Source organism: Triticum aestivum, chromosome 6A (assembly GCF_018294505.1).
Source record: "Triticum aestivum cultivar Chinese Spring chromosome 6A, IWGSC CS RefSeq v2.1, whole genome shotgun sequence".
Taxonomy (NCBI): domain Eukaryota; kingdom Viridiplantae; phylum Streptophyta; class Magnoliopsida; order Poales; family Poaceae; genus Triticum; species Triticum aestivum.
The window spans coordinates 38,298,629-38,319,849 of record NC_057809.1 but is presented as its reverse complement, the minus strand read 5'-3'; the positions used below and the strand labels follow the sequence as shown (position 1 = coordinate 38,319,849).

The following is a 21,221-nucleotide window of genomic DNA, read 5'->3' as shown; positions in this document are numbered from 1 at the left end:
CCAAGGCTGGCGCATGACCTGAACGAGATTTTTTCCAGTTCCACACATCCGGTGATCAGTCCCTACGAGTGAAGTAGTGATAAATACTACTCTAGCTTGGTGATATGATCTTATGCAAATTGCAATATAGATAGTCATGGGCTAGGAAAATCAAGACTCAAAGAAGAATTGATTTGGTCTTTAAAAGAAAAAAAGAGATGAAATAACTGAAGTAGAGGAAGACCATGTATTGCCCTTGCTTGAGTTGGAACAACAACAACATAACCAAGATGGAGGACTCGATCTTGCGACATGTCCTTGTGATTCGTAATTTCGAAAAAAAAATGCTCTTCTTTAGTTTGACCCGCCCAACTTTTTCTTTCAAGCTCCGCCATTGCCGATCAGCACAGGCTCTTCTAGCACTCTGCATGACTTATAGCAGGGATAGAAAAAGCAAGCTCGGAATTGCGCTATTCTAGCATGAACTATAGCAGGGCTAAAAAATCAAGCTCGGGAATTGCACGGCACGGATGGGAAAAACCGCAGGCAGATTTTGTTGCAATGACAGAGCGAGGAGCTATAGGGGTGGTTATCATAGCTGATTATCGCAATGTCATTGCAGCCAATAGACGAGCAATTGCATTCGTCAATGATGCCCCGACAACTGAGGCCTTTGCTTTGAGAGATGGACTCCTAGCTTCAGACATTGGATGCACGAGGTTACTGGTGCAGTCTGATTGTATGCAGCTGGTGACAACAATGAGAGATGGGAGGAAATTCAATAGGGGTCACAACTATTTATCTATGAAGAGTGTAATTTTAGAACCTTCGTAACCAGCTGACACCCACTCAGAGGCATGGCAATTGTGATCGATTTGCATGACAGTTTTTGTTGTACGTGGATGACAAATTTAGTTGGCAAGCATGGCAAATCCTTCCGGTTCATTTTTTTTTTTGCCAGGATTTCCCGTGCTTACTAACTAAGTTTGTCATCCTCGTGGCAACTAAATTTGCCATAAAAAACCTTGTGATTTGCCATGCCTTCCCAAGGAAGGTCAGCACAATAACATTCCCCTATTTTTTTGTAGGGGTTTTGTGAATGATCAAAAAGACAATTTCAGCGGCAAATTCAGCACTATGTTTCTCTTATCCCCAACTCAAAGATCTTCTAAGCTAGCAATAATCCGAAAACGACACAGGGAAAAACAAAGCTCATCGCTGATTGCACATCAGACTAACCAAACTATCTCCAACTTCCAAACTGAGAAGGGCCTAGACTGCTTATTTACACACCAAAAAGAACACGGGAGGAATCAATCAACAAAGGTCTACTGCACACCGAACGCCCTATGACGACTTGAGGACCGCACCTTCTGTTATCTTCCACCCTCCTGGTCCAGTGAAGGTCATCTCGTACCGGGTGGTGTACTTAGTGTCGTACAAATCGTTGTTCCTGGGGTCGGTTGCATCGGTAAGCTGGCCTGCCTCCTCAATTGTCGCCTCCACAGTCGCCCGTCGTCCGTCCAGGGAGACGGTGATGCTGTCAATCGCCACGTCGGACAGCGTGTAGTCCCAGAACCAGCCTTTGCGCTCGATCTCTGCTGCTCGGTCCCTCCATACCTTCAGCATGTTGCCATCAAGAACCTGTGGGAAACATGGAAATACCAGTTTTCAGTTACTGTTGTAAGGGCGATATGTTGGCAGTGGAAATAACTCTCGAGAAATTATGCTGTGACAGGATTACTATCACTCAAGATACTTATGAACAGTGTAACCTATATGACTATCTGAAGTGTCTCCGGTTGCATAAGGTATCTTGTCAGTGGAAACACAGGACCAGCAACAGAGGCCAGCCAGCCAAAGTTTTGAACCTCACCTCTTGCAATGATTCCAAAGAATGATCTGATCCCAAGGCCTTGGATTTGATACTCTGCCACTTGCGAACAATACCTTCTGCCAGATTCGCATCCATTCTAGGAATCTGTATTGGCTCATCTGGTGCATCATCTTCAATAAATAAATATATAATTAATACTATATAAGCACTATGATTTCAGAAACAAATTTGTATATGGATCAAACATTTGGTACACAGCTTTGTTGAAAACGTCAACCCAAAGCTACAATCTCAAAAATGTAATGTCATTAGACATCAAGCATGACCAGTAGTAACACATGAGCAGAGTTTTTTTTTTCTTCCCTTTTTTACTACTCCCTCCGTTCCTAAATATGTCTTTTTGAGATTTCAAATGGACTACCACATACAGATGTATATAGACATATTTTAGAGTGTAGATTCACTCATTTTGCTCCGTATGTAGTCACTTGTTGAAATCTCTAAAAAGACAAATATTTAGGAACGGAGGGAGTAGTTGGAAAGTAAAGGAGTGTCTACTTACCATCAACTGAGTCAACAACATTAGCAACTGTCATGGACTTATGCTCGCTTCTAATAGCAGGGAGCACCTTGTTACGAGGCAAGTACTTCATGCCTATTACTGTCATCAGAGCAAATAATGCACTGGCAGAGACAATCTTCAGGGCAGCATTTTTGGAATCACGGATATCAAATCCCATAATAGTTTTCTGGTCAAATTTATTGACAGATTCCTCAGGGCCATCATTAGGATTCTCCATGTCTGATCGATCTAGCTGTTCTATCAATGGAAAAATCTTGTTGAATGCTTGGATAGCACTTGATTTCACGGTACCAAGCGCAGCTGTAGCTTGAGCACCGAGTTTTGCTATAGCAGCAGCAGCAGCCAAATGAGAAGCACCACCACCTTCCATCATTTCTAGGTAGCTTAAAACTTGTGGATCATCGTAGTAGTCTCCAAGTGTAAACTGCATGCCTCGAGTATCTCTGCTCCTAGGGAAAACCTCTGAGACAAGCCAAGTCTCCAAAAGCTTACACAGGCCTGGAAGAAGATCATTCTCCTGGTGGTCAATGCTAGAGTTGTTCACAATAAACTCTACAATTTTGGGGTCTCTATGTGGTGAGGATTCATTATCAATCGCAAGCCAAATTCTGCAGTTGCTAATGTCTCCCACAAGCAATGAGCAAAGTGCCCTTTCCAACACAAGATCCAATTCATTATCATAAGCATATTGAGAACCTATATTGAACTTCTGGAGCTGTTCGAAAAGATCATCTGCCACCATGATGAGCTCTGGCCTTTTACTTACAATTGCTTGAGCAACATTTGCGAGTGCCACACTATAGATTTCAAACCATTCAGGTGGTATGCTATTTGGCGTTTTTGAAAAGAAATCCATCTGTGATTTGTAATACAAATGAATCAACACATTCTCGAAACATGTGCTACAGAAACATGAAAAGGCTACTGCCTCATGAAAACTGGTGATAATTACAAACCTGCTCCGCTGATGTCATCTGCAAAAAGGCCTCATTCATGTAGGCTTCACGCGAAAATCCTCCTCCAACAGTAGCAATACCTCCTCTACCAACACTCCACAAAATGTTTCTCACACCACGAAGACCTTCTTGGCGTTTACTCTGGTGCTTTTCATCAAGAGGAAGGGCAAGAAGCTCCAAAACACAACGAGGTGTGATCTCCTCCAGAGTTTCATCAATTTGTGAAAGCAGATCAGGTGCGAGATTGATTGCCCCATCCTCCTAAAGGATAACATACATCTTAGTACTGCTTCCAGAAGATCTTTCTTAGCAACATACATCACATGCATTTCATGCTGGTTTTCACATATTTATCTAAATCTAACCAATTCCAATATCGTCCCAGTGAAAATGTAAAATGTAAAGACCATTGTTTTATTGAGTCTCCCTTTTATACTTTTATCTTGTATAGTTAGACTTGCACATTTTATTATACTACTTATACAAACCTATTAGTAGGATCTCTCCCTGCTCTTCTGGAAGACATGGAAGCAGATGTTTGATAAATCCTAACTAAAAGAAATCACATACGGAAATACTAAAAGGAAAGGTGCTGCATCTTATGTTTACCATAAGGGGACTTACTTATAGCCAAATAAAATCAGAATTGATACTAGCATTAACAGCAATTAGATCAATCTAGACTACATAGTATAAACAGCAGTAAAAGAAGAAAATTATGTTCACTGGGATTAATAAATGCTCCCTCCGTAAAGAAATATAAGAGCGTTTAGATCACTATAATAGTGTGATCTAAACGCTCTTGTATTTTCTTTACAGAGGGAGTAGATGTTTGTGTAAAGCCACCATCATAAACATGTTAAATCTGCAATGCTGTTTGGTGGTGAAAACAGCTAACCTGCAAGAGCTTGAGAGCCCTTTCAAGCACCTCACAGCAGCGGATTACGTCTGGTGGGCTAGCCGCCATTGCGTCCCTTGATAGATCCACATAGGCCAGAGCCATTGCCAGCACCACATCCTGTTTGAACTGCTTGGGCGGGCGGTCCTGCAGCAAGTGCTCTCCAATTGCGAGCACTGCCTGTGCCTCCCCAGCCTCCTGAAGGGCACACAGCACACCCGGAACCTGATTGGCAAGATACCCAGTTTAAGCGGAGACCAATTATATGCTAATGCTATCTGAAATCCTGCAAGATCCAAGTGCACTATTTACTGCCCCTACAGCCTCACCTTGTCCCAAGCAACATCCAATGTGAGCGCCATGCCACGGTCCTCAGAGAGCGCGCGGTCATACTCGGTGCGGGAGCTCTGGTTTGTGAGAGTATCATGTGCAAGCTGCAGTATTTGCCGACGGCCAACAAGGGTATCTGTGTTGTAGCCGTACTGCGGTGGCTTGGCCGCCCTCGCCTCGAAGGCCCGCCTGACGCCGTCGCTGAGGAAATGCGGTTCCGCGCCGAGAACCTGAGCAGAGCAAGCGAACCAATCATTTCCCAAGCCAATTAAATGTTGCAGTAATTTCATTCCACCCCTAGTTAATTTATCAGGTAAAAATGGGTCATGCTTTTTATGGGATCGAGGGAGACGATAACCTAGAGAGAAGTCTTTAAAATGGAAATTCCAGGCACAATGCTGGATGATACGGCGTTTCTGCGACAAATTACCATCACGTTTCAAGACCGATACATCTTTATTTATCAGTATCAGATGTGTGTTACTAGGTTCAGTTAAATCACACGAGATGCCCGTGAAGTAATGCTGTACGGGTCTAACCTTGTAGAAGTCGACCTGGAGGGGAAGGGAGCGGTCGGCGGCGTCGGGGAAGAGCGGGACGCAGGGGGACGCGGAGACGCCGGCGGGGGCCGCGGCCGGCGGCTCGGGCGCGGCGGCGGTGGGGAGGAGGTGGAAGTCGGCGAAGAGGCGGTCGGCCCAGCGGCTCGCGGCGCGGCAGGCGACGGGCGGCCTGCGGCGCGGGCGCGGGCGCGGGGGGGAGAAGGCGAGCGGCGCGGAGTTGGGGCGCGCGAGCAGGTTGTGGAGACCCTCCATTGCCGGCGGCGGCGGCGGCGGCGGAGGGGGAGGGGGGTTTAGAAGGGTGGGAGACAGACAGCGGCGTGCGCTGCGCCCGCGGCCTGGCTGGCTGTGCGCGTCTGCTGTCGACCCGTCGTTGTTTTGCGCTTCTACTACTGTAGTTGGGACGCACTGATGTTGAAGGCCGTTCTGCCTGAACTTTTCACCTACAAGGTTCATGTGAAATCCTTGTAGAATTAACAAATTTTGGCGTTGTTTGGTATACCTTTTTGCCACACTTGCTTAAGGTTAGGCGGTCGAAATCGACGCCGCATTTGTGATAGATTTGCCACACTTTTTATGAGCCGGTGACATGTGAGGTATAGTTCGCGTGGAAAGAATCTTGGCACAATGTAACTTCAAACCAAACAGGGGTTGAACCAATCAAGCTTGCCTGACTTGTGACGTGGTAAAAGGCGAAAAGCTTAGTATGCTAACCAAACATGCCCTCTGTCTAGACCCTTCAATAAAGTCATGGCAAAAATAGACACATGTGTCCTGCAAAGTTATACCTTCTACTTACAACATTATACAAATACACTTTAAAGAATACAATTTACTTGCAAAAATGAAACAGGAGAGACTATCAGGAGCAACTTTAGTGTGTTTTGGCCTTTTACATTCAGTGTCATGCTAGAATATGTGTGCGTGCTATAGTGCCTCTAGTTCACTCCCCTATATTTCTGTCCATCTAAAATGTGGAAGCACACCAAGAGCCCTCACAAATCACCAAAAAATAAGCAAAGGGTGGCGACAATGCCGAGCCCAAGAAGCATCTTCCTCATTGTTCTTGCCGGTATTCTAGCCATTGCATCTACCAACTACAACAGCAGTATATGCCACATCGGCAAGTACTCCCCACAATAGGTTAGGCACTTGGTTAGGCTCGTATACGAAAAAGGATTATTTCATAATTTCTTTCACGTCTCATTCTCTTGCTAAATGCCCTAATTTATCTTTCATATATGAACACATTGAAAAACTACCGTTCCACTTTCTTTCAGCCAACGACTGCGCTTACGGCCGAGCCGTCGCAAGGGCATTGTATTCCTGCTTGTCTTTGTGGTCAGCCCAAACTTCGGAATCTACTACGGTTGCGGTTGCTGCTACAAAACAGTAATGTTACACTCCCGGGATGTTTAGGGGGTGGTTATAGAGATGATTGGTTGTGGTCTAATTAAGGGAGGGCAGGCCCACCAGTTGAATTCAAGGAAGGGGGATGCAATTAGATGAAGGCATGCTTTCCACCCTGCAAAGTCCATTGAAACATGTCCGTTATAATTTTTGGCTACAAAATACATGCAAACACGTAGCCTGCAACAAGGACAGTGTGACAGTGACCTTTACGGACGTGTGCCGCAGAGGGCCATAGCCATATGGGGAGTACAATCTTTTCATGATGAGCAGGCACGACTTCTCCTTGATGGCCCAACCGAGCAGGGAGGTGGGCACAACCATAGTGACACATGAAGAAACCGATGCCAAAGCTTAGTGCAAGTAAGGGGGGCCACCGCCCCCCCCCCCCCCCCCCCCCCCCCCCCCCAGGTTTTGCACATTTGCAAAGTTTTTTTGGAGAGAGCATAGATTAGAGAAAACAATGCCCCCAACACCACCACCAAAATCCATTTTTTGATTGAAATTCAGTTCATTTAAACTTTATAAACAAACCAACTATTGTTCAGGGTAGACTGCAGGTACGCCTCTCCACCTGCACCATTATAGATCCTGATGTGACGGCGGAAGAGATGAAAGTTACCGTTTTGTACGTTCTATGGATAGTGTTGTCGAACGTCGTTACCATCCTCTTCAAAGATGCGAGGATAAGTAACTATGACTAGTTGATGTTTTTTTAGGAAAGCGCTACCTCGAAAGTCCCTCAATTTTTTCAAAGGAAGATTTAGGCACCAGTTTCATTGATGGTGTTTAGTATGTCTTCATCATCGTCGTACCCATGCAATTTTATAGCCAAAGATCTCATCCCAGTCGGGTGGAAGCCTGAGATGACCTACTATCTAGTTTGAGGCTGCCGATGGTGCGCGTTATGGTGCAGACTATAATATCTACTCTCGCGTAAATTGAGATATCTAAGAAGTACAAATTACTTAAATAAATGTAGCACAACAAATTTATGGCGCAATTGTGTTTTCTTCCTTTTTCTTTCAGTTTCATAATCAATGGACTCAACCGTTTCTAAACTAGACACCTATATCCATTAGAATTTCTTATGATGCTACATGTAAGATTGCAGTGTCCGCAGTAGAACTACACAATAATATATCTAAGGTACTGAAATGACCCCTAACACATAATCTATGCAACACATTAAAATTGCATCTTAGGTACATAATAATTTATGTATATGAAACGTACTTCGTTCCTATTACCCCATCTTTATTTTTTAGTTTAAACCAAACATAGCATTACTTTTCTAAAATAACTCCCTATGTAATTATCTTATTAAGCAATAGCGGAGTATATGTCAAGTCATCAACCAACACTTAATAAGCAATATTCAGATTTTTCATTAAGTATTTATTATGTAGATGTGTTCACGTCTCATGATACTATAGTGGTCAAACCCACGCCCTCTTCCTTTCTTGTTGTTTTTGCTTATGATGGCCGCCTTCGGTGACCCAAACAGTAAGGTAAAAGAAGCAAAAGAAGAAACATTAAATGGTAATCCAAGGAGAAGAAAGATAATTCATACACAACACAAGGATATGAGACGGTAGAAGAAGAGAAAAGGAGGAAAGCAAAATTATGTAGGAGGGGATAAAAATGAGCGATGTCACAACATTAGTGTCGGCGAGATCGCCAACTTCACGAATTCAAGAGGATCTCAACATGTTCTGCCACCGGCTCGGGTGGGCGTCTTGGTGTTCATCAATAGCGGCTGGGTGTGGGTGGTCTAGGACATTGCTCATTGGGCGGGTTGCTGGGCTGGACATGTGTGGATCTGGACAGGGAGCCATGGTAGGGCGTCATAGGGGGTGGCATATGGAGCGGTGGCAGGACAGATGGGTGGCTCCGATGAGGTTGGGCCACCCGTCATACCATGGGTGACTCCGATGGGTGGCATATGGAGCCGTGGCGGGACAGGGGGTGCAGGTTGTGGACGAGTTCTACTCCTGCACTTTCACCTCTCCCCAGGCCTAGTTGCTCATGGTTCCTAATCGTCATGGCCATTGATACGGCTCCAACATATCTATAATTTTTTATTATTTCATGCTATTATATTATCAATCTTGGATGTTTTATATGCATTATTATACTATTTTATATCATTTTTTGGGACTAACCTATTAACCTAGTACCCAGTGTCAGCTGTTGTTTTTCCTTGTTTTTGTTTTTGCAGAAAATCAATAGCAAACGGAGTCCAAATGGAACGAAACTTTTTGAGATTTTTCTTGGACCACAAGACACCCTGGAAGTTTCGGGAGGAGGCTAGAAGGGCCACGAGGCAACGACAAGCTCAGGGGGGGCGCCCCCGGGAGGGGGGGGGGCTCCAACTTGTGGGCCCCCCTTGGCTCCTATAACCCTAATTCTTCTTCTATAAATACCCAAATATTCCCCGAAGACTAGAGGGCACACCAAAAAAAACTTTTCCGCCGCCGCAAACTTCTTTCCTCATGATATCCCATCTTGAAGCCTTTTCCGGTACTCCGTCGGAGGGGGGGATTCGATTACGGAGGGCTTCTACATCAACCTTGCTGCCATTCCGATGATGTGTGAGTAGTTTACCATAGACCTACGGGTCCATAGCTAGTAGCTAGATGGCTTCTTCTCTCTCTTTGATCTTCAATACAATGTTCTCCTTGATGTTCTTGAAGATCTATTCGATTTAATTTTCTTTTGCGGTGCGTTTGTTGAGATCCAATGAATTGTGGCTTTATGATCAGATTATCTATGAATATTATTTAATCTTTTCCGAACTCTTTTATGCATGATTTATATAGCTTTGTATTTCTTTCCGATCTATTGATTTGGTTTGGGCAACTAGATTGATTTTTCTTGCAATGGGAGAGGTGATTTGTAATGGGTTCAATCTTGCGGTGCTCAATCCCAGTGTCAGAAAGGGACATGACACGTATTTGTATTGTTGCTATTATGGATAAAAAGATGGGGTTTGTTCATATTGATTGGATATATCGTTGTACATCATGTCATCTTGCTTAAGGCGTTACTCCGTTTTTGTTGACTTAAAACACTAGATGCATGTTGGATATCGGTCGGTGTGTGGAGTAATAATAGTAGATGCAGGCAGCGGTCGGTCTACTTGTCTCGGACGTAATGTATATATACATGATCATTGCCTTGGATATCGTCATAGCTATTCACTTTTCTATCAATTGCTCGACAATAATCTGCTTACCCATCGTATGCTTTCTTTTAAGAGAGAAGCCTCTAGTGAAACTATGGCCCCGGGTCTATCTTTTGTCATATTATTTTCATATCTACAAAATAAAAAAAAACCTACCTTGCTGCAAATCACTATCAGATCTCATCCTTGCAAGTAACCGTGAAGGGATTGACAACTCCTTTTATCGCGTTGGGTGCAAGTATTTGTTTGTTTGTGCAGGTGCGATTATTGGAGACTTGTGTGTTCCTCCTACTAGATTGATACCTTGGTTCTTAACTGAGGAAATACTTATCTCTACTTTGCTGCATCACCCTTTTCTCTTCAAGGAAAAAACCAATGCAATCTCAAGAAGTAGCAGCCATGTCGGTCGATGCCGGTGGTTGGGGTATGTTGACCAATGCTTCACCCATGGCCCTGGATGGGCTCGGTCTCCTGGATGGCGGCCCTGGTGGTGGGAGCCGCGGTGCTCGTGGGCGGACACCGGGGCTCGGGTGCACACTAGTTACCATGGTCGTGGGGGCGGCATGGTGGTTGGTGGTTGGCCTCCGTGATGGTGGTATGCCAGAGATTTCGTGTCTTGCCTCTCACTGACCGAAGGTGGAGTGTGCCAGGGTGAAAACCTTGTCTAGCTTTTGGCTAAGCTGATGGAGGCGACGTCCGTGGACGTCGTCTACTTCTTGAAGTCTCCATCATGGTTTCTCCGGATCATGTGTCGTGTTTCAGATAAAAATCTTGATCCTTTGGATCGGGCAGTGGTAGCGTTTCGGTGTCTTGATCTTCTTGAAGGCATCAACTTGGAGCTCACGGCTTGTCGACGTTCAACTTCACTTCTTCGCGGTGTCTTTCACGGTTGTGGGCTCCATCGACTCTGTAGTGTTGCTTAGTCTCCATTTGTGGTATACTCGGAGTTGTATAGGGTGTTGTGGTTGATCTTTGGCACCCTTATATCTTGCATTGTGTGTGTCTTAGCGTCGTGTTTGGTGCTGGTTTTCGTTGGGTTGTGATGTTTGGTTGTTGCTTTATATCTAAAGCAGGGCGAGAAGCCTTTTTCGAGGCAAAGGAACACAAAAAACAACTGCAAATTCGTTTTTATTTACTCGTGACAGCAAAACTTCACACTCCAAAGTCAGCTACGATCTTATGAACAGAGAGAGACGAATCAAACAACCCCGAGCTCGAAGACCTTGCCGACGATCATGGCCTGCTTAGGTGGAGCTCATGGCCAGTTGGTGAACTCGAAGACCTTGCCGACGATCTCGAGCCCCGTGGGGATCTGCCAGATGAAGAGCAGGACGTTGATGGTGTTGAGCGCGATGTGCAGGCTCCTGGCCGTCTCGTTCCCCTTCTGCATCGCCGGCACCAGCGCCGCGGCCGCCGCCCAGAGCACGGTGATGGCCGCCCCCGCGAACAGGTGCGGGCCCGGGAAGAGCTTGCCGGTGCGGAGCCAGGTATTGAGCGCGCCGCCGACGGACTCGGTGACGCCCAGGCCCAGCAGGATCGACCCCGCGTTGAAGTGCCGGTCCCGGAACCCGCCCTTCACCAGCTTCTTCCTCTCCTGCGTTCGCCGGAGCAGAGCATATGAGAGCAATCAAATTAGCAAACCCACATGGCGCCATTGCGAGAATAACAAGTCGAACGAGCTGAGCTCGAAGGCGATTGCTGGTCACTTACCTCGGTGAGCTCGTTGATCTTGATCTCGGTCGGGGACTTGGCGGCTGGGGGAGGGGGCGGGGCGGCGGAGTCCCCGGCGCCGACCGCGGCGGGGGTAGCGGCCGCGGCGGGGCGGACCTGCTTCTTGAGCTCGGTGATCTCGTCCTGGACGGTGCGGACGCGGCGCCACTGCCAGCCGAGGTAGCCCGCCCAGAGCGTGTAGGCGAAGAGGCCGCCCATGATGGCCGGGTGCAGCAGCGCGACGGTGCGGCCCTCGATGATCCCCAGCTCGCCGCCCACCGCCAGCGCGTCCGGCGGCGGGAGCGCCGCCAGCAGCGGCACCGCCCCCGCCAGCGCCACCGCCGCGGACCTCAGCGACGGCACAGCAGGCGACGAAGACGGCGACGACTGTTTGGGGTTCTTGGGAGAGGAGGGGGAGGCGGAGCAGGAGACGGGGTGGAGGCGGGCGGCGCGGGCGACGGCCGTGAGCGGCGAGGCCATCGGCGCGGCCATGGGCGTTCGAGCTGCGCGCGCGCGTGCGTCCTGGACTGGTGGCTGGGAGGAGATAAGGAAATGAACGGACGGACGAGCTGGCTGGCTGGCTGGTGTGCTTTTGGCGAGCTGAGCCTGAGCGAGGGTGAGCTCGGTGTTGGTTGGGGGAGACGAGACGACAGGCGGCGTGGCGTCCACGCGCGCGGCCAGCGCTTTTGGCTGGGCCTCGTTTCCGGCGTCTTCCGGGCCGACGGCGACGGGTATCGTCGTATCAAGGCGTCGCTGTCCGTTGGGCTTTTCCGGGCCGATCGCCTCGATGGGGAAGCGAGTGGTGCGTGGGACTGACACGTTAGGACTGGTCGACACAGTCTATGCCTCTACGGCGCCGTGGTGCTCGCCCAGCTCAGTCGCGCCAAGCCCTTCCTTACTAGACGCTCCTCTTCGTTCCTTTTTAGTTTCGCCTCGTTTTCCCACCCCTCTACACCAATTCAATTTGGTATTAGTAGTATACTAGCATAGCCCGCGCGGCAACACGCCGCGCCTGTTGATATGATGTGTTCATTTCAATTGTGTTTAGTTTTTGCATTAGTCTTATCTATCTCATATAGCAATTATTGTACATAAAATTGTGGATACAGGGAAAATAAGTAGGAAATAAGCTAATTTACTGGCATCATGCATGTTTCTAAACACGGAAACACATGTTCATACATCTTTGATAGGATCATTTATTCTTGTCGTGGCACGACTCTACTACAGTAAGATGAAAGAAATATAGATAATTATTCCTAGATTTCATCATCCTAGTGTGGCATCCTGCAGGATTAGTGCTCACGATGAAGTGATAAAGAACTTATGCGAACTGTTGCCTCTCGCCCATAGACGGCTTGGCACGTGTGTATATAATGATAGGATCTTCACAATGTGGACATGAAAAAGTGTGGATCCGGCGCGCCACGCTCATCATGCACCGCACATGCTATCGCTGGAGCTGGACCTCGCAGCTGTAGCCCCACAGGCCATCTGCTTCGGCGGTCTGGCGGGCATGAAGTCGACTCAACGGGCGCAAGCTAGAATAACTGGCGAGTTGGATGGGTTCAAGGCGCGAGAGAGCTCGAAATCAAGAACATCGACGGATTTACCAACGCCGGCGGCGAAAAGACGTGAGCTATCACGGAATGGAGAGCACCAGGGCCGTGAGCTATCAACCACTGGCTGCAGGCATGCTGGCTTAGACCATACGAAGGCCACCGCGTGCTACCGTAGAAGGTCGAAACGATGACCCGTCGTGCTCAGGATATCCAATGGAGATCTTCACAATGTGGACATGAAAAAGTGTGGATCCGGCGCGCCACGCTCATCATGCACCGCACATGCTATCGCTGGAGCTGGACCTCGCAGCTGTAGCCCCACAGGCCATCTGCTTCGGCGGTCTGGCGGGCATGAAGTCGACTCAACGGGCGCAAGCTAGAATAGCTGGCGAGTTGGATAGGTTCAAGGCGCGAGAGAGCTCGAAATCAAGAACATCGACGGATTTACCAACGCCGGCGGCGAAAAGACGTGAGCTATCACGGAATGAAGAGCACCAGGGCCGTGAGCTATCAACCACTGGCTGCAGGCATGCTGGCTTAGACCATACGAAGGCCACCGCGTGCTACCGTAGAAGGTCGAAACGACGACCCATCGTGCTCAGGATATCCAATGGAGTTATTATCTTTTAAGATAAGGAACAAAGAATGAAGAGAAATCTGAAACCCGTTGCATGCAAAGAGCCAGTCGACGCATGCACGTGGTCACATCAGAAAAATCCCATCCCATTGCTCCACATGTTGCGTGCTCCACCTGCTGCAGACAAAGAATAGCACCGCCCGACAAACTAGATGTGTGGTTGACAAGGAACTGCTTGCCACCATAATTGCAAGATCGAAAAATTCCAGCTAGCAATTGAGAATTTAGAGTTAGAATGCAGAATGTCTGAAACTTCTCAAAACCGGAAACAAGTATACAAAAGCTGCCTGACAGAGTATACGTCTAGGAATCGGCCTAATCCAGTGTCTCTTAGCCCAACAACGACGACGACGTAATCACCATCACTGCGGCTCAACCAGGATTTGATCGAATACTAAGGAGGCAAATGCAGCAGTTAATACGGCGTAAATGCACACTAACTTGGCAGCAAGAATAGTAAATGACACTATACAGACAATATGCCTTTACTCTGAAGATCTGAGGAGGAGCTGCCTTGCCTTTATCCTCCACTCAAACTACTACACAAATTATAATTGTAGAAAGTTTTGAAGTGTAGCGTTGTGAATGGATCACTTGTCCAACACCCTTATATATATATATATATATATATATATATATATATATATATATATATATATATATATATATATATATATATAGCCGATCTATTCTCATAACATTATGAGAATAATATTCTCATAACACTTCTGAACTGCATTGAAAAACTGCATTGGCAAGCTATGCGCACTGCTTCCTTCTTCTGTTGCGAACTACATAGAGGTGCAGCAGGAAACCTTCATGGAGCAGCGTTTCTGGCTAGTTTGATCGATTTCTATTGGTTTATTTATGTGTGCGCTGATTTAATATGTGGTTAAGCACTGAATTCAGCGAGAAAACGACGGAAATCCTTTGATTTGGCGGATCTGTGTCCGTTCTTCCGGTGGTGGAGGAGTTTCGCATCCTGCTGCTGGCTGTTCGTATTCGATTTTATCGCGTTGATGTTTGTGTTATTCCGCGACAGATTAATCTGCTAATAGGATTGAAATTTCAGTATAATTTGTCGAGTATCTCTCTGTTTCTAGCGGAAAAACGTCTGTTCTGTGTTCTTCCCCGTCCGGATCGAAATTGTTGCATTTTTGTATGTAATATTCTGTTGTTTTTGGCAATTACGGGCTGCCTTTGATCTATCCGTATGAATTGGAGCGGATTAAGTTGTTAATTTTGAAGAATTTAAGTTTTTTGTCCATGTTTATTGCGGCGCCACTGGCTCTGGTCGTTTCTCAAAAATGTTTTTTGAGATTTTTTTGCATTATATAGTTGTTAGAACTGCATTGCAGGCTGTGTTTTTCGTCTGTGAATCGTGGTCAATAGCGGTGGACTGCAGTAATATGCAATGCGCGGGTGAATTTTTGTAGTGCGGCGAACTGCATTAATGTGCAATGCGAGCCTGTATGAACTGCATTACAGCCACGGGGGTGTGTGGGGACTAGTTTGATAAGTTTTTTTGCTTGATCAAGCGCGGTGGACTGCAGTAATACGCAATGCGAAATGCACATTGTTATGTAACCGCACTGCTTTATGGCTATGTTTTTATATGCATGCAAAGTGTTTGGAAATCAAGTTAAATTTGCTTTAGATCAGTCTTGCTTGAGCAGCAGCAGCATGAGACATTTTTGTTGTAATAATTTGACATTTTTTGCGTGGCTTCTAGTGTATTTTACATATAGTTTTTCATGTGCATCCTATCAGCAGCAGCAGTTGAAGAACATCCATACTGGAAACCCCCACCGAGCTTTTCCTTTTTTTAACCCACATTCGGAACTAGAGTTTTTTTAATAAAAGAGGACTGCATCAACCTTCTTAATAGCATCAGTTTTGTGAAAGAATACTCTATGTGAACTGCTCTGATAGTTTTGTTTTTTATGTGTATCCTAGCTACAGCAGCAGTTTTGAAGCAATATACATACTGAGAACAGACTATTGAGAACTGCATATAGTTGATAGATAGAAACCAAGGTTCTGCGCTCATAATTAACATAATGCATCATCAAGCAAACTAACGCAACATAAGCAAACATTGTCCCAAAGCAAACTACAACGAAAGCAAACTAATCTACATAGGCAGAGGGAAACTAATCGAGCACTTGCGACAGGGAATCCTTGGCTTTCAGCATCTGGCCTGCTTCACTAGTTCCACCCGTTGGAGTTGGAGGTGGAAGTTGATGCCCCCTTGCCCCACCCCCTCCAGGATGACCTCGGGCGCTTCCTGGTCTTCTCTTTTTCAGCGCGCGCGAGGCCTCTCTTCATTGTGGTGATTCGGTTCCATATCTCGAACGCAGTGTAGGCGTTCTTGGCAGCATACTCGATGTGCCTGGTGCTGAGAATGGAAGTCCACAGGCTGTGGTCGTGGTTTGACATCTTCGTCTTCATGTCTGCGTACTCGTCGTCGATGATGGCAGCAGCTACATCGCCAAGCGAGTCCAGTGGCTTCGTTCCATCAGGCACCCTCCAGTTCGTCTGGATGTCGATGAAGTTGGTGATGTGGAGGTTGCAGCGTGCGAGCTTCTCCTTGTCCTGCTTGATGGCGAAGCCAGCGAACTCGAACCTAAGGAAAGTGAACCGCAAGTTATACCTTTCGGAACTGCATACACAGGCATATAGAACTGCAACACGTACTCAACAGAGAGAATTGCTTAACTTGGGTCGGCGAGGAACCTGTCGAAGGGGATGCATCTCTTGCCCAATGTACCACATACCTGGAAAAGAAGCACTGGGTGTTGGGGAACGTAGTAATTTCGAAAATTTTCCTACGCACACGCAAGATCATGGTGATGCATAGCAACGAGAGGGGAGAGTGTTGTCTACATACCAACGCAGACCGACTACGGAAGCGATCACACAACATAGAGGAAGTAGTCGTACGTCTTCTTCCCGATCCGACCGATCCAAGCACCGTTACTCCGGCACCTCCGAGTTCTTAGCACACGTTCAGCTCGATGACGATCCTCGGGCTCCGATCCAGCAAAGCGTCAAGGAAGAGTTCCGTCAGCACGACGGCGTGGTGACGATCTTGATGTACTACCGACGCAGGGCTTCGCCTAAGCACTGCAACGATATGATCGAGGTGGAATTTGGTGGCAGGGGGCACCGCACACGGCTAAGGAACGATCTCAAGGATCAACTTGTGTGTCTAGAGGTGCCCCTGCCCCCGTATATAAAGGTTTCAAGGGGAGGGGCTGGCCGGCCAAGGTGGGAGGCGCAGGAGGAGTCCTACTCCTACCGGGAGTAGGACTCCCCCCTCCAATCCTAGTCCAACTAGGATTCCTCAAGTGGGAAGTGAAGAGAGAGGTGGCCGGCCCCTCTCCTAGTCCTAATAGGACTAGGGAGAGGGGGGGAGGCGCAGCCCTATGTGGGCTGCCCTCTCACCTTTCCACTAAGGCCCATGTTGGCCCATTTGGCTCCCGGGGGGTTCCGGTAACCCTCCCGGTAATCCGGTAAAATCCCGATTTCACCCGGAACACTTCCGATGTCCAAACATAGGCTTCCAATATATCAATCTTTACGTCTCGACCATTTCGAGACTCCTCGTCATGTCCGTGATCACATCCGGGACTCCGAACTCCTTCGGTACATCAAAACTCATAAACTCATAATATAACTGTCATCGAAACCTTAAGCGTGCGGACCCTACGGTTCGAGAACAATGTAGACATGACCGAGACACGTCTCCGGTCAATAACCAATAGCGGGACCTGGATGCCCATATTGGCTCCTACATATTCTACGAAGATCTTTATCGGTCAGACCGCATAACAACATACGTTGTTCCCTTTGTCATCGGTATGTTACTTGCCCGAGATTCGATCGTCGGTATCCAATACCTAGTTCAATCTCGTTACCGGCAAGTCTCTTTACTCGTTCTGTAATACATCATCCCACAACTAACTCATTAGTTGCAATGCTTGCAAGGCTTAAGTGATGTGCATTACCGAGAGGGCCCAGAGATACCTCTCCGACAATCGGAGTGACAAATCCTAATCTCGAAATACGCCAACCCAACATCTACCTTTGGAGACACCTGTAATGCTCCTTTATAATCACCCAGTTACGTTGTGACGTTTGGTAGCACCCAAAGTGTTCCTCCGGCAAACGGGAGTTGCATAATCTCATAGTCATAGGAACATGTATAAGTCATGAAGAAAGCAATAGCAACATACTAAACGATCGTGTGCTAAGCTAATGGAATGGGTCATGTCAATCAGATCATTCAACTAATGATGTGACCTCGTTAATCAAATAACAACTCTTTTGTCCATGGTTAGGAAACATAACCATCTTTGATTAACGAGCTAGTCAAGTAGAGGCATACTAGTGACACTCTGTTTGTCTATGTATTCACACATGTATTATGTTTCCGGTTAATACAATTCTAGCATAAATAATAAACATTTATCATGATATAAGGAAATAAATAATAACTTTATTATTGCCTCTAGGGCATATTTCCTTCAGCCTCCCACTTGCACTAGAGTCAATAATCTAGTTCACATCGCCATGTGATTTAACAGCAATAGTTCACATCACCATGTGATTAACACCCATAGTTCACATCGTCATGTGACCAACACTCAAAGGGTTTACTAGAGTCAGTAATCTAGTTCACATCTCTATGTGATTAACACCCAAAGAGTACTAAGGTGTGATCATGTTTTGCTTGTGAGATAATTTTAGTCAACGGGTCTGTCACATTTAGATCCGTAAGTATTTTGCAAAATTCTATGTCTATAATGCTCTGCATGGAGCTACTCTAGCTAATTGCTCCCACTTTCAATATGTATCCAGATTGAGACTTTAGATTCATCTGGATCAGTGTCAAAAACTTGCATCGACGTAACCCTTTACGACGAACCTTTTTGTCACGTCCATAATCGAGAAACATATCCTTATTTCACTAAGGATAATTCTGACCGCTGTCCAGTGATCTACTCCTAGATCACTATTGTACTCCCTTGCCAAATCAGTGCAGGGTATACAATAGATCTGGTACACAGCATGGCATACTTTATAGAACCTATGAATGAGGCATAGGGAATGACTTTCATTCTCTTTCTATCTTCTGCCGTGGTCGGGCTTTGAGTCTTTACTCAACTTCACACCTTGTAACACAGGCAAGAAACCTTTTCTTTGACTGTTCCATTTTGAACTACTTCAAAATCTTGTCAAGGTATGTACTTATTGAAAAACTTATCAAGCGTCTTGATCTATCTCTATAGATCTTGAAGCTCAATATGTAAGCAGCTTTACCGAAGTCTTTCTTTGAAAAACTCCTTTCAAACACTCCTTTTATGCTTTACAGAATAATTCTACATTATTTCCGATCAACAATATGTCATTCACATATACTTATCAGAAATGTTGTAGTGCTCCCACTCACTTTCTCGTAAATACAGGTTTCACCGCAAGTCTGTATAAAACTATATGCTTTGATCAACTCATCAAAGCGTATATTCCAACTCCGAGATGTTTGCACCAGTCCACAGATAGATCGCTGGAGCTTGCATATTTAGTTAACACCTTTAGGATCGACAAAACCTTCTAGTTGCATCGTATACAACTCTTCTTTAGCAAATCCATTAAGGAATGCAGTTTTGTTTATCCATTTGCCAGATTTCATAAAATGCGGCAATTGCTAACATGATTCGGACAGACTTAAGCATAGATACGAGTGAGAAAATCTCATCGTAGTCAACACCTTGAACTTGTCGAAAACCTTTTGCGACAATTCTAGCTTTGTAGATAGTAACACTACTATCAGCGTCCGTCTTCCTCTTGAAGATCCATTTATTTTCTATGGCTTGCCGATCATCGGGCAAGTCAACCAAAGTCCATACTTTGTTTACATACATGGATCATATCTCAGATTTCATGGCTTCAAGCCACTTTGCGGAATCTGGGCTCACCATCGCTTCTTCATAGTTCGTAGGTTCATCATGATCTAGTAGCATGATTTCCAGAACTGGATTACCGTACCACTCTGGCGCGGATCTTGCTCTGGTTGATCTACGAGGTTCAGTAGTGTCTTGTTCTGAAGTTTCATGATCATCATCATTAGCTTCCTCACTAACTGGTGTAGGTGTCACAGAAACATTTTTCTGTGATGTATTACTTTCCAATAAGGGAGCAGGTACAGTTACCTCGTCAAGTTCTACTTTCCTCCCACTCACTTCTTTCAAGAGAAACTCCTTCTCCAGAAAGTTTCCGAATTTAGCAACAAAAGTCTTGCCTTCGGATCTGTGATAGAAGGTGTATCCAATAGTTTCCTTTGGATATCTTATGAAGATGCACTTCTACGATTTGAGTTTTTAGCTTATCAGGATGAAACTTTTTCATATAAGCATCGCAACCCCAAACTTTAAGAAACGACAACTTTGGTTTCTTGCCAAACCATAGTTCACACGGTGTCGTCTCAACGGATTTAGATGGTGCCCTATTAACATGAATGCAGCTGTCTCTAATGCATAACCCCAAAACGATAGTGGTAGATCGGTAAGATACATCATAGATTGCACTATATCCAATAAAGTACAGTTATGACGTTCGGACACACCATTATGCTGTGGTGTTCCATGTGGCATGAGTTTGTGAAACTATTCCACATTGTTTTAATTGAAGACCAAACTCGTAACTCAAATATTTGTCTCCGCGATCAGATCGTAGAAACTTTATTTTCTTGTCACGATGTTTTTCACTTCACTCTGAAATTCTTTGAACTTTTCAAATGTTTTAGACTTATGTTTCATCAAGTAGATATACTCATATCTGCTCAAATCATTTGTGAAGATCAGAAAATAATGATACCTGTCGCGAGCCTCAATATTCATCGAACCACATACATCAGTATGTATGATTTCCAACAAATCTTTTTTCGCTCCATTGTTCCGGAGAACGGCGTTTTTAGTCATCTTGCCCAAAAGGCATGGTTCGCAAGCATCAAGTGATTCATAATCAAGTGATTCCGAAAGCCCATCAGCATGGAGTTTCTTCATGCGCTTTATACCAATATGACCTAAACAGCAGTGCCACAAATAAGTTGCACTATCATTATTAACTTTGCATCTTTTGGTTTCAATATTATGAATATGTGTATTATTAAGATCGAGATCCAATGAACTATTTTCATTGGGTGTGTAACCATATAAGGTTTTATTCATGTAAACAGAACAACAATTTATTCTTTTACTTAAATGAATAACCGTATTACAATCAACATGATCAAATCATATTCTTGCTCAACACAAACACCAAATAACACTTATTTAGTTTCAACACTAATCCCGAAAGTATAGGGGAGTGTGCGATGATGATCATATCAATCTTGGAACTACTTCCAACACACATCGTCACTTCACCCTTAACTAGTCTCTGTTTATTCTGCAACTCCCGTTTCGAGTTACTACTCTTAGTAACTGAACTAGTATCAAATACTGAGGGTTTGCTATAATCACCAGTAAAGTACACATCAATAACATGTATATCAAATATACTTATGTTCAC

The 21,221-nt window shown here is 45.5% G+C and overlaps 2 protein-coding genes across 3 annotated transcripts; both read right to left on the bottom strand.

The window, feature by feature from the left end:
* Positions 1 to 1,181: 1,181 nt before the first annotated feature.
* On the bottom strand, positions 1,182 to 5,410 carry LOC123131877 (protein ACCUMULATION AND REPLICATION OF CHLOROPLASTS 6, chloroplastic). Of its 2 annotated transcripts, none has more exons than XM_044551578.1 (7): positions 5,123 to 5,410; positions 4,583 to 4,813; positions 4,254 to 4,478; positions 3,356 to 3,616; positions 2,379 to 3,255; positions 1,856 to 1,986; positions 1,182 to 1,623 (listed from the first exon to the last, which is right to left on the bottom strand). In XM_044551578.1, exons 1-7 carry the CDS (start codon positions 5,393 to 5,395, stop codon positions 1,327 to 1,329), a joined length of 2,295 nt encoding a protein of 764 aa, XP_044407513.1. In that variant the 5' UTR covers positions 5,396 to 5,410; the 3' UTR covers positions 1,182 to 1,326. The 2 variants fall into 2 exon arrangements, with proteins under 2 accessions (XP_044407513.1, XP_044407514.1); XM_044551579.1 differs by having other exon boundaries at positions 1,856 to 1,974.
* A 5,433-nt stretch (positions 5,411 to 10,843) lies between these two features.
* LOC123130189 (uncharacterized) lies at positions 10,844 to 12,082 on the bottom strand. Its single transcript, XM_044550141.1, has 2 exons — positions 11,448 to 12,082; positions 10,844 to 11,331 (listed from the first exon to the last, which is right to left on the bottom strand). Exons 1-2 carry the CDS (start codon positions 11,937 to 11,939, stop codon positions 10,993 to 10,995), a joined length of 831 nt encoding a protein of 276 aa, XP_044406076.1. The 5' UTR covers positions 11,940 to 12,082; the 3' UTR covers positions 10,844 to 10,992.
* Between the last annotated feature and the right edge of the window lie 9,139 nt (positions 12,083 to 21,221).